The sequence below is a fragment of the Ischnura elegans genome (genome assembly GCF_921293095.1).
Source record: "Ischnura elegans chromosome 13 unlocalized genomic scaffold, ioIscEleg1.1 SUPER_13_unloc_3, whole genome shotgun sequence".
In the NCBI taxonomy this organism is placed as follows: Eukaryota; Metazoa; Arthropoda; class Insecta; order Odonata; family Coenagrionidae; genus Ischnura; species Ischnura elegans.
This window is the reverse complement of record NW_025791659.1, coordinates 4,903,526-4,918,014: the sequence shown is the minus strand read 5'-3', so window position 1 is coordinate 4,918,014 and position 14,489 is coordinate 4,903,526. Positions and strand designations below refer to the sequence as shown.

The 14,489-nt window shown below is 39.7% G+C and overlaps 1 protein-coding gene across 1 annotated transcript in view; it reads right to left on the bottom strand.

Moving 5' to 3' along the window:
• The window catches only part of LOC124172978 (trafficking kinesin-binding protein milt), a 251,480-nt gene that overhangs the window by 66,862 nt on the left and 170,129 nt on the right, over positions 1 to 14,489 (bottom strand). Inside the window, exons 14-15 of the mRNA XM_046552508.1 lie at positions 10,903 to 11,036; positions 6,386 to 6,555 (exon numbers count right to left, since the gene is read on the bottom strand). Coding sequence (XP_046408464.1) covers positions 6,386 to 6,555; positions 10,903 to 11,036 — 304 coding nt within the window. The remainder of the gene's footprint in view (positions 1 to 6,385; positions 6,556 to 10,902; positions 11,037 to 14,489) is intronic.

Sequence of the window (14,489 nt, the reverse complement as noted above, 5' to 3'; positions counted from 1 at the left end):
AGTAATTTCAAATATTGTCATTGATACGCCTGATCTTATTTAAAATAATAAATCAATTGTGTGGCGGGCAATGCAGCTACCGTCCATGACGTGCGGGTGTTAAAAAATTCACGGCTCTCATACATTTGAGCCATCAAGAGGAATTCTTTCCCAATGATACCCACATCATTGCAGACTCTGATTATAGAATCGATGAAATTTGATGGTACTATTCAGAGATTTTACGGGTCTTGATGCGAAACGAAAAGATGAACTACACTGCGGGATGACTTTGCGTCAGAAACTCTTCAATACTAAGTTTTCGAGGGCTCGAAAAGTAATAAATGATAAAATATTAAGAGACAAATTCAAATTAATTATATGTGGAAAAGATAACGGTATTCATCTTGGCTTTTTGTGCGCTCCATAATAATTGTGAAGAAAGAGGAGGCGAAGCGCCCGATATAGCTCCAACTGATGTGGAAAGAGTACCGATTAAATTTAATGAAAACATAATTAGGATGAGAGGGGTGGATAGGTAAAAGGCAGAGAATCATGGTTATGAATTACCTCAGGATTAATTACATTTATATATATCTAAGAAATTAAATAGGTACATTATAATTATAATACAATAACAAATTACAAGAACTTGTCATAAAAATGCATTGAAACTCTTCTTACTTATTTCATATCAATTATGTTAAAAATATTATGAACACCCAATTAAAAAATGTCACTGATTTTGAAAAATTAGTTTCTTCATCTAATCTATCACTGTTCTTTGCAATTCCATTTTCTCCTCGAGCCTTTGCCGCTTCTCTTCATCTAATTTTTTCCCTTTCCTCCGTCGCCTTTTTTCTTTCTTCCCTCTCTATTTCGCGCTCCCGCTTGTTATTTTCCTTTTCCTGGTTGATATCTTTAATGAACTCCTCAATTATTACATCGACTTGCCTCTTCTTTGGCATTGCTTGGGAAAAATGAATTGATAGAGATTACCACAGGAAATAATGTTACTTTAGGGACTTCTAAGCTAATTAATTCAATAACCTAAAGTATCGTCACAGTAAACACACTATTAAATAGAAACATCATCAATCACTATAACGCTAAAGTCATTAATACCTCTTCAATTAGTTCATCGTTTCTATTCACTTACTTTCTGCAGATTTTGACGGCCCTTCACGGCATGGCGGCTTCCTTTAACCGATCGGGCATCCAAATTGAATTATATTTTTCTCTCCATTACTTTCAATTATTAACCAAAACCTTTCTCAGCTACGCGGGTAATGTCTTCTATTCCACAGCTTTATTTATTTATCTCACCAGTGCATAGTAACCGTGATAATATCGCAAACGATATATCGCATTCGCTCCAAACACTTCACGTAAATGCTGGGGCGTTTGGAGCTATCAAACTTGATAATTTATGCTCGCTCCCGGGCCCCACCTTCTGTGCTTCAGAGCCCTCCAAAGCGTGAAACGGACTGACCTGAGGCGCTTGAAGTGGCTTGAAGCGTGAAACGGACCGCGACCCTAGTTGCGAATGACAGACACAACCAGTTGTTGGAAGAAAGTGGTGAAACTTGTTCAATGTTGATGTTAGACTAGCGTAAATGATATTCAGGCCACTAATATCATTTTTAACCTTTTCCCTACTGTACACGTATATATACTGTAACAACACAAGGTCGCTGGGTGGTTGCGAGAGCGAGGGCATGAGCGGTTAATAAGTGTTTGTTTAAGACGGAACCCATGCGCGATAGAGTTTACCAGGCCCAAACCAGTTTGAGCGAGCGGCCGGCGGAGAGAGGGGAAGGGAGAGGAGAGTGAGGCGGCGGAGAGGAAGTCGGCTGAGAAAGGCACAGGAAAAGAGGGAAAGGAGGGGAGAGCGGTGGCCGCAAGGAGGAGACAGGCGAGTTCGCTCTCTCGATCGCTGACTGCCCAGGAGTGAGGAAGTTGGTGGAATGCTATGCCGGTGGCCAGACATTTGCTGCAAGACGACCGTGCAGTACCGGTAGCCAACTTCCCGGTGCCTCCAGAGACCTCGGCCTGGGCCACCTTACCTGTATTCGACTTCCCGGCGCCTCCAAACTTCAGCCAATACCATCGAACCTGTAATCCTACGCTGGTAAACTCTCTCGCACTAGGTCATTAAAATTGATTGCAGAATTGCGGGTGGGCTGGGGTGAAGCATGGGTTTTCCGTCCTTTTAATTTTTGTCGGGTCGCAACGGCACTTTTGCTTATGTTTCCATGCTTTAGCTCTCGTAATCTACCCGCAACCGAGCTCGGCCCATGATTTGGTTAGTTTTGTTCAATGAAGGGATTCTTTGTGGCATTGTTTCTTTTTTTGTTGTTACGTGTGGTATCTATTAGATCAATAAACGATTATGTTAAAAACTTACGGCCGTATTCATAGATTTCCGCTAAAACACGCTAGTAGGGCGACTAACTTAGTCGGCTACTAAGACCTTTTAGTAGCCTACTAAGATATGGTATTCATGGATTCTATTGCGTGAGCTACTACGAGCTACTAACTTAGTATGCTACTAACCAGCTCGGCAGCCGATACTCGGTAGCGATTTGGGTTCAACCCGCTAGGCTACGCTTGACAACACTGCATCTGACTCCTCCGCGGCGCGGAAAATTCGTAAAACTTTCAAACAAAAGCAATTGATTCAGGAAAATGCATTGAAATTTTTACTTCATAGCGGATAATTCGATGTGACATCGCATTGCAGACATATTTTTTGATTGCTGTACACAAAAATTATGCAATACCATTGGGAAAGGGTAGATTTATGAGTAATACAGAAGCATTTGTATGTTTGAGATGCAGTTATTGTTGTACAAACGGCCGTGTATTCATTGATCATATACATTAGATATTGTTTGCACTTCCGATATTTGTTTCCATTAGTGTATGCGTGATTAGTATGGAAAAACATAACTAGCAACGTCAGTATTATACACATTTGTATTCGGAAAGCAGAAATACACCTCAATGTCGGAGTAGAAACGAAAACTTTTGCAATGGAGAAATGAAACGTTAAGAAAATAACGTTGAGATAAATGTGTGAATGATACACATTTATTATGTTACAAACACCTACGTGCGAGCAATTAGTAACATCTGTTTGCAACTCTTAAAATGTTAGTCAAGGAAACAACAATCTGCTTCGCTACACTTAAATATTTCAAATATTGACAGCGTGCGGAAATATACGGCATATACTTTACTAGAGGTGGTTAATGTAAAAAACAAAGCATAATTAACGTAACTTGTTTTACTTATTTATTGCTGATCATATCACATATAGCACTACAACGCACACAACATTTCACCTCACATTTCACGAGCTGTCTTTATGACACTTATAATCTGTACATTCTGAATCAACTGGTTCAATGAAAAGCTTGACTCACACTTAATTTAAAACACTATAACGTAACTCTAGTAAACAATGATAATCAGTTTTCCAATCACTCTGCACACACCAAAAGAATTTGCACTCGTTGACGTTCGAAAGAATTCTTCACATCTCACTTCCCACTCATCACTAATGATTTAGAATCAGTTGATGTTATTTCAAATTACCATTACGTAGACAATGAAATAAATAGGCTGAAACAAATTTTTAAACCAGAAATTGTAACATCAACAAACTTCCAATCTCACTCTCCACTATCACTCGTACCGTAACCAAAACAAAAACAACAGCGCAACGAAATACGCGAAATGTAAACACTGCCGAAAACTCACGATAAAGTGACTAGAATTAGGAATATAATCAAACACAAATTATAAGCGTACAAACGAATGAAAATTTATGATTGTTTGCTGTAACCCTAAAGAACAACTGCTTCAAATATGAAACATATCCCCTTCGCAACAGCTAGTAGATACCTTTGATCGAAATGGTTAAACCAGTATGAAAGAAATAAATAATTTTGTCGAAGCTCATACACTCACAAATCACTTCACTTGTCGCTTCACTCTTTACTTCATCGTCTATATGCAATCAATTCACTTTGGGGCGCACAGAATGTACAAATTGTGTTCACTTACACTAGAGGCACAAGTTCACTGCAAGTCGTAGCTTCCTCGCAGCTACGAAAAACTTTAAATTCCTGTCAACAATTACACTACATACGTTGCCTGCCTTACTTGGAGAATGGATTATCGTATTCCATTTTGGCACAAATGCATAAAAACTCTATAACAGTATACAAATAAAATCGGAGTTCGATCATCCACAACGGTCCGCCATATTTAGTAGCTCCCTTAGACAAGGCCGGAGGGCGACTAAGAACCGGCTACTAAGATAGTAGCATACTAAGGTTAGTAGCCCTTACTAACGATCTATGAATACCATTTTGCTAGTATGCTACTACTTAGAACGCTACTTGGGCGTTAGTAGCTTACTAAGGAAACTATGAATACGGCCGTTAGAGTCTTTGTGCCTCCGCTCCTATACCTGCCACGTGTTTCAGAGAGAACCTATTTCACGGCCCACCGCCGACGACGCAGGCCCGGCATATTAGTTTGTAGTCCATTGTACCGGAGGGAAGGCGCCCGTACAGTTACAATACGTGTGGGCGTTTCCTGACCCGGGAGACGACGGGCGTATTTATTATTTTTATTAAACTTCCGTCTAAATTGAAAAGCTGTCCCCCTTCCCTATTCAAAGTTAAATTATGCAATTTTTTAGCAGGTGAAGCCTATCATGATACTAGCGACTATTTAAATGAATCTATGTATTTATGTAATTTGCATTATAGTGATATTTGTGACGAAACCATGCAATGCATATGGCCAGTTTGGTGAATAAAAAATTATTATTATTATCAAAGTTATTTTGTTTTTGAAGTGCTTCATGGACCTAAAGCCTAAAGGACCTAGATTAGACGCTTTGGAACAGATGGAAATTTTGCAGCACGTACGTTTCAATGACAGAATTGTTAACGAATTTTTGTATGACTCTCACTCCCCTCTTTAAAGTGTCCTACTCCTAAATTCCTGGGTTAATGACATGATGGACCCTTAGCCTTTTCCTTACTGTACACGTATATATACGTGTGGACGTTTCCTGACCCGGGAGACGACGGGCGTATTTATACGTGTGGGAATTACCCGGCCAGGAGATCGAAAGCCGTATATATACGTTTTCTAGCTCCCCCCCTTTTTAGAACGGTCGTGGGTTTACGACGTCTTTGTCTCGGGACCCAACGCTGCGGGGTTTAGGATTAACCCTCGGAATCCGGGAGCAGGTATCCGGACCCTTCGTCTTTTAGAACCCCTCTCAGCGGTACGGGACAGCGGTCATTCAATTGTTTATACAGTCAATTTTCGAAATAAATATTTGTTCATTTCTCAAGAAAAATAAACTAAGAATTAAATTATTTGCCTTTTGAGCAGCGTTTACAATTTTTAAACAAAATTCTACGACAAATATTAACTTATGTCTCGAGTCATGTATAAACATCAACATGGAAATTGTTGCTGCGTTAAATGCTTTAATAATGGCCTTAGAACTTCGTTTAAAATTTGACAATGCTCAGATAAAAATGAGGAATTCAATTCAAAGTCTGTAATTTACGTGCAAGCAACAATTATCCATTTGCTAAATACATATAAGCAATACATAAGTTGACCGCGAACAATGCCGCAGGTATGGTCGTAAACTCGGAAAGGAGGGAGCACAACTACTCTCGGAGTCCGAGATAATGCGAAGTCCCTGCGTGGAGGGGTCGAAAATGGTTCAGCGAGACCCTTCTGAACGAATGCCCTCCAAAAATGCTCTGTATCATGAGAAAGAAGAGTCTCTTGGGGCTCAGTACAGCAGTCATGCTAAGACGAAAACTCCACCGTCTCGAAAGGGTTAATTACCGTATATGTCTGAATACAGTCCCCCCTTTTTTTTCCAAAAATGCCCGAGGTAAAAGTAAAGGGGGGGAATATATTCAAACGTATTTTTTTTATTTTTCCCGAAACTGAACCCTCAAAATTAGGGGGGGGGGATTATATTCAGAGGGGGACTATATTAGGAGAAATACGGTATTTACTTAATATCGTATTCCTCAATTTGTTATTGCTATACCCCATAATTATTTGAACTATTCCATTTTCTTTCAAATAAATGTGTTTCATCCCACTTTCTCGTCAACTACCAGTGATACATTAAGAAAATAAAGAAAAAAGTAGACACTAAAAAATGCTATAAACTGTAATTGAAAATGCTATAAATTGGATGGTATTGGTATGATGATGATAAAAGGTGACATTGGATATGCTAATGCCACTGTAAATTAGAAATTTGCAGGCTCCATAATTGATAAAAGTGTTATTTCACTATTATTTTCTAAACCAGTGCCATGACATCACTGCTGTCACCACTACCCACCTGCAGCTTCTCCGGCATCCTCCAAGATCTCGCCGAAGAACCCCGACTGCTTCCCGTTGACATGATGCTGTCAGGAGTGCGGCATCCGTATGGCAGCTGTTGGTTTTGTGCGGATGACAGTGAAGACGATATCGACCACCGGTGGACGCTGCTTGCATCCAACGAGGACTCTGGAAAAAACAATGAAGATGTCAGCCTCATGAGAAAAGTATTTATTAAAGTGCAACAGGTTAACAACCATTTGCAGAATAGAGCAACAACAGACTCAACAGACTCCAGATTATCCAGCAGCGGTATATCCGTGTTGCGGCTTATCTGAGCAAGAGTTTTACAATTCATTGTAAACAAGCCGGCATGTTGTTTGTTTAAATGAATTAAAATTAACAATAGTAGCGAGGAGGCAATAATGGTAGTGAGGGACATGAGAAGAAAAAGGGGGACACTCGTGTATGGAGAGGAGGAAGAGATGGACGTGTTATAAAAGATCGGGAGAAAAATTAAAGTACATAGTGGTGTATTGAGAGAACGGAGGAAGAGATACGGCAGAACTCAAGATCGGCAGAAAGAAGAAAATGACGCAGACCAAAAGCAGACGCCTACGAGAGGGAAAGAGACCGGAGGAAAGGGATACGGCAGAACTCAAGATCCCCACTGGTGCAGTTCATGGCAGTGGTTCCGTGAGTGGTAGTACGGGGAGTACAAATGGGATTGTAATAGTCATGGCGGCTTGTTGATGTTGTTTTTGCTCACGAGTTTTAAAATTATAAAATTTGTTCATAAAGTCGCTACCTTGGTTTGACAAGGTTCCAATCGACATTTTTGCAAAATTTGGTGTTTTCACTCAAGATAACTTAGTTTATGTTTCTCTATATGTTCACCGGTTTTTATTCCTCTGTGTAAAATAATAACAGATTTAGAACAGTGACAAAGTTCCAACTGCAAGGAGAAAAAACTAATATTTGGTGTGACAAGGTTCTAACTGCATTTTACTCACTTTATTACTCATATAAACATGTAAAAAAATAAAATAAATAACATATTTTCTTAAAGTAATAATTACTAGTGTATCTAGTGGATCACTGGTGTATGAGCCAAAAATCAAAAATAAATTCCTATTAATAATAGAAATAGAGCAGTTTAAAACTTTGACAAGGTTTTTCTCAAAACCAGCTGAAGGTCAGTTAGAACCTTGTCAAACCAAGGTAGAGAAGTGTTATAAAATTATTTGTTGAGTTAGAAATGGAAAATTAATTAAAATGTTACACTAAATAACATCGTAGTAGGAGTCTGAGCCACGGCCGTTGGAAGGGGGATACGTTAATTCTAAGTTGATGTTATCGACGGCATCTCATTCATTTAAGTATGTAATTAGAGCAATTCTGATGTTTTCTAATGTCCGCTATGCTTTCATATACAGTAACTTCATCCATTTATTCGTAGGTGCCGGAAATTCGTCGTCCATGACAGCCTGTGCGTGTATTATAAGGTGAATTCCAGCGAATGCAACTTTTGCTCGCTGATTGGAGATTTCTGGGAACATCTTTTTCGCCAAAATAGTGTTATTTTCAACGTGAAAACTCCCGTTAAGCTACAGATAATAATCACAGTGCCAGTGGTTGTAATGCCCAAATGCATGTATTGCACAAAGTTTGACGAGCTTGAAAAATATCGGCCAAGATTTGTAATTATCAGTGTTCCATCGTGATTGAATTGTAAAAAGTGCTGTTACACTTTTTTTTGCTCCCAAGTTTTAATTTATAAAACATATTATAAGTGTTATATCAATATTTATGAACCATTAAAGAGAAGATAATAATAAAACGTTACATCATCGATCTTTATAAAAATTTAATCAGACGCAAAAGCACCGGGATTTTAATGCAAGGCTACACCGGGCTTATAATTAGAATCCTCTCCGCGGATTGGAATTATTTTATTTACTTGACGACAAGGAATGTTTCAAGTTTACCTGGACGTCTGCTCTAGCATGCAGACAACGATCAACGGAGGAAAAAAGCTCTTGATTACTTTTTAAAGATTCTTCCATGGTAAACGAATCGTAAATTAAGAGAAATGATATCTACAATCTTTAACTGCATATTTTACACCGCAAATGCGGAAGTATTGCTGTGGCCTCGCATGCGGTTGAATACTGGAGACTTCATTGCACTCGGGTATTTTACACCACAAAAAGTCAAGGTCAAATTGGAGAGGAAGGGAATAGTAGAAGTGAGTACAGCGGGGAAAGTGGAAGTAGAGATAGCATGAGTCATAGCCAGGCACTCGCCTGCGTAGACAAATTGCTAACAGTCCAGGTTTCCTATAATTGCTACTGTGAGATGGGATTATGACACACCCATTACCTTCACGGAAGCTCCGTGCTCATGTTGTATAAACATCACAGTGCGTGGTTGCGTTCAGTGATCAAGGAACTGTGTCCAGCAGCAGTTGCCACCTGGGCAACTTGCAGTACAAGATGCGACTACTAGGCACGGTGCCTGACTGTGTAGTTTCCGACGTCGCACTGTGGTTTTGAAGCAATCGTGCAAACCAATTTCCAGAATCCGTGATCTCACTGACACGGGTTTGTAGTTATCGGAAGCCAGGCATTACATGGAGCATTAAATTGTGCGAGCACAATCACGTTATCACCGCGAAAAAGATTGTGGTTGGGAAGAGAAAGCTCTACATTATTCCAGAAAGCGATCTAAAATAACAGATTATGTGCATAACATATACAGTTGAGGACCTCAAATCCGGAAAGCTTGGGACCAGAGGGTTTCTGGATTACTGGCTTTTCTGGATTTCTGTTCTAGAGGGCCTTCCCTAAGATATTGCCCATTTTTAATAACTCCTCTTTGATTTAACCTCTTCCCTACGCAGGGCGTGATTTCACGGCCTGTATTTTTCGAAGCAAATGGCCAAAGGCCGTGTTTTCACGGTTTCGCGGTCAAGAATGCCAAGTGGGTCCCAACCGTCATTAGGGTCCCTCGGCGCGAGAGGTCCGACCCTTTCCTATTGTCCGTGTGGGGATTACCTCGGCCCATTCCGGTTCTCAGTGTCCCACTCAAGGAAGGTGCTCATGGTCACTTATTTGTTTATAAAGTGGAATAACTTAAAACGTTCATGTTACATTTATTGAAAATCAATGCGAGGAATTACATTCTGTATGTTCTGCTGATTGGTTCCAAATTTTAAACGGAATTCTAGCGTTCATATTAACGGAGTTGATCATCACCTAGAACAATTTTTGGAGACGCTAAGGTTAGATGTTTAATTGTTATTTTTATAACTTACTAGCAAGTTTATAGGAGCGATATTGTAATGATTTACATCTAAAAATATATGTTACTCTGTAATTACATTCTAAGTGTACATTTGCGGTGAAATTCGACAGAATATCCGATTTAACTTCTATGAAAAAAAAGCCCTCATAATGTAATAAAATTTGATTCTCTCAGTTCTTTGTCGTGAGCCAAAATTACAGCGGCTATTTTTAATAACCTCTTACCAACCTTTAAATACAAAGGTGTTATAAACGAATTTTGCTATAAATACTGATTAACGCATATCATAAAAATTCGTAAATTTAATGTACCAATAGGGAATGTTTTACGTAGACACATGTTGTGAGAAGCATTCCATACCAATGCAGGAATAAGAACTGCTCTACCCAGGTAATTACTCTCATATCGTAAGTACTCTCATTGGTGTAAGTATTGTCCTACTGAAATATGTACGTGGAAGATGATAACCTCACTCTTCTTGGAAAAGCTCATTTGGCAATGATATAGTGCCGTTTTGCTGAAAACCCTAAAAATAACCGTAGAACTTCGTTTAAAAGTTCTACAGGCATTGCAAAATGAAAGGAATACATTGATGAACTGACATTTAATGCAACAGTAACAATTAAAAAAATTAAAATTGCACTGGCAATAATAAACTGACCGCAAAAGTACGCCGGGATTAGCTGCCTTCGGGGAAAAGGGTCGAGGATTATATTTGCCCAGTTGCCGAGGAAAGGGTACCTGGTCAGTCCCAAGCCAAAAAAAAAACTCCATACAGGGCGAAAGCAACTTCCCACGAAAGAGCTCGGCGCGAAAAGGTTAAAATGGGACAGGTGAATTCTCCATTTCTCTTAGAAGTCATATAATCAAGGAGAGTGAAACTGATGACTTTTTTCATCATTCGTACTTTTCCATAGTGAATGAAAGGTGTACATGTGGTCACTGATGACACATATACGTAGATGCTTATGTAGCAAAGTAAGCCGTGAGCTTTTCTGGATTTCTGGGTTTCAGGATTCCGTATTTGAGGTCCTCCACTGCACTAGATTGTTTGATCTTAGGTTTCCCTGGCGTATCAGGAGCAGAAAAGTTTCTCGGGTTTTCAACCGGGTGATGTCGTCCATGTCTTCCGACGTTTCGAGCAGCGACTTGCTGATCGAGAGGCATGGGCATTTTCAGTTCTTCAGGCATAAAGTCGTTGGAAATGGGAGATAAGACGGGATAACTTACCCCTTGTCTTGCCCTCGTATCCTCCAATGGCCTTCTCGCCCTTGGACATCTGCTGTTGCTTGGCAATCCTCGCCAGCGCCGCCTGTAACTCCTTTGCACCCGGAGTGCCGGGAACACCATCACGCACTGCCCCACTGAAAGATAGAAATGCAAGTGTAAAGCACTGAATGAAACAAGTGTAGCAATCTGGAAACGGAAGGTTTCCATTTCCAAATGAAATTGAAATGTAAAATATTTCAGCTACCTCGGTACTAATTTAAACTGTAAGAACTCAATGACAGAAGAGATCAACAAGAGGATAATGGTTGGAAATAGGGCTTACTTTGCTAATATTAAGCTCCTGAAGTCAACTCTTCTATCTAAAGAGATGAAATTCAAGATGTATAAGACACTTATCAGACCGGTCGTGACATAAGGAGCAGAAACGTGGAGCATCTCCGCTGGAAACGAGCAAGCTCTGCGGATATTTGAACGGAAGGTTTTGCGAAAGATATATGGTCCCGTGACAGATGGGGTAACTTCGAGGATAAGAACAAACAAGGAAATAGAAAATATTATCCGAGGCGAAGACATAGTGAGATTTGTGAAGACCCAACGGCTAGCTTGACTAGGTCATGTAAAAAGAATGAGTGGAGAAAGGATGCCTAAGGAGATTCTACACGGAAATATGGATGGAAAGAGAAAAAGAGGAAGACCGAGGAAAAGATGGATGCAGGATGTGGAAGAAGACATAAAGGCTATGAGGATTGTAAGATGGTGGGAGAAAGTGCAGAACAGGAGAGAATGGACAGGCGTCTTGAGGGAGGCCAAAGCCCATACCGGGCTGTAGTGCCGAGGAACTAACTAACCTAACCATTTCCAAAAATATGCACAAATATTCTGTCATGTGACATCCTAGAATAGCCAACTACGTCAAACTATGCCTCAGGATTTGTAGCTTTCACTTTTGAGAATGCCTAGCTTTCCTTTTCACTCTGGCAGAATTTCATACAAATGCTTTAAGGTCAATGTTCTACCGTTTATACCGTATATACTCCGATGCCCACCAAGATGGACGAAGAAGCATAATAAGCTTTAGCGCATGGCCCGCGAAGGCTCATCATATGGGTTGGAGGCGGAGGGTACCCAGGTCCAAGTCACTGTGTTTGACTGCGCATTTTTAATTAAGATTTTCATATGCATCGAGATCAACATTTCATTAAGTCTAAAAGCAATTCCCTGCCCCTTATGGAGCTAGTATACAGGAACTTGTGAATAAAACCCGGAGTGCCAGGAACCCCATCACGCACTGCCCCACTGAAAGATAAATATACAAGTACAGTAAAACCTCTACATAGTGAACCTCTTTACATCATGAACCTCCATACTTCATACCGACCCTACGGTCCCGTCAGATTTACACGTAAATTTACAGGCAAACCTCTATATAGTGAACCTCTTTATCTAGAAATACCTCCACTTTCTTACCAAGGATACACCCCTGAGACAGCCTAACTACCTCAGCAAATCGTACGGAGACAACTAGAGATCATTAATGCAGCCACGATTATATAAATGTAATGACATTTTCAGTAAAAAAGTGTCACCCTAATTTTTTTCTTATACACCTTTACTATGCTGTAATTTTCACGTTAATCATTAGTTGTGTCTATTTTGTTTCATATGAGAGCATACCTGACAGTAAATAAGAAGAAAGATATCCAACTATTCTAATCATTTTAAATAACTGTTGAATTAAGAGAGATCACATTGTTTTCTCTCAGATCATGGAAAAAATCATGCGATAGCGCTCGCTTTCTGTAATTATTAAATAATAAATTTATGTTCACTAATGCATGCACATTTGTTTAAACACATAAATATAATGATTTAAAAGACAGTAGTGCCTTTCATTTTCAAAAGATATGAAAAAATGGAGCCTATCACTGAAACCTCTCCATAGTAAACCTCCGTACATCAAATTGCCCAAATTTTGGTCCCCTCCATTACGATGTAAAGAGGTTTTACTGTATAAAGCACCGAATGAAACAGGTGCAGTGATCTGAAAATGGAAGATTTCCATTTCCTAAAATATGCACAAATATACTGTAATGTGACGTCTGAGAATAGCCAACTATGTCAATGAGAACGCTTAACCTTCCTTTTAACTTCGGCAGAATTTCATACCATTGCTTAAAGGTCAGCATTCTACCGTATTTCTTCCGACAGTAGTTGTGGTAACGAAACACTGAGTTGCAATTTTCCACAAAAATAAAATTTAATTCGACTCGAGTTTCGACGTTACTACATCATTTTCAAGGTACATACAACTGAGAGAGGAGAAATGGGGTGGAAAGTGCTCAGGGAGGTGGCTGGAATGGGTAGAAGTGCAAGGCGTGGGGGAGGAGGGGAGAGTGGAAAAACCAGAGGAGGTAAAAAGGTTGGAAATTGAAGGGTTTTTTTCCAGGGTTAACAAACTTTGAACATAGAAATGAAAGCCATCCAGTCCATCCCATTTCTCCTCCCTCAGTTATACCTTGAAAATGATGTAGTAACATCAAAACTCGAGTCGAATTAAATTTTATTTCTGTGGAAAATTGCAAGTCAGTGTTTCATTATGAATCAATTCCACTCCATCTCGCTTGATTCTTCGAATTTTATAAGTAGTTGTGGTGCTTACGTTATGGAGTCACCCGAAATGCACAAATGTGCAAAATAGGGTTGTTTCCTATTTTTTTCATTGCCTAAAGTGAAAGAATATTACTTCTGGAGTATGTATTTCATGTTCTTAGATTTTTAAATGACGATATCTATTTTTCACGATTAAATGAAAAGTGTAAATTTTCAAGCACGCGAAAACGAGATGGCCAAGCATGAATTCTGGGTAAAACACGTGCCCGACAGAAGGTTGACTAAGGAGTGCCAATACTTCCCTCGACCGTACTTACCTCAAAGGTAAACCATGGAAAAAAAACACTGGTGCATTTCTACATAGAGGACAGATATTTCCTATACGGCGCCCGCATAGGACTCATCTGAGATACAACCAACCAGAGAGCAGAACTCAGTAAGACTACCGTATATTAGCAAGGCAGGAACCACAAGCTAACAACTTCAATCTGAAGATGTAGCATGGGCAGAGTTTTGGGGGGTCAGGGGGAGCCTATCACAATGTTACTTTCATGTTTTTGTGTCCAAAAAAATACCAAACCTATGGAAATAATTAAAGTCTTACAATTAAATAGAACTTAAATTGCTGTTTTCAGAGGCTAATTTAAACACATTTAACAGGGGAGGGCCCTGTTTTACTGGGGGATATTCCGTAGCCCCTAAACCCCTGGAAGGATTGCCGTTCCCAACATACAAGTCAAAACTTAGCCAGTGGCACGCAGGCAGGATAGCTAGCAAAATTGTAGTCCATAACCCAACAGATGTAGAACAATGGGGAGATCAAACCATCACCGCGGAAACCTTAATTCTAACTTTCATATTAATGACAGAGTTTATTTTATATCTATGAGGGTTGTACCAAAAGTAAGGTTCACAATGAGCTACAATGTTGAGGGAAGCTGCGTAAACCTCTGCTGCATTAATAGAACTACAATTTG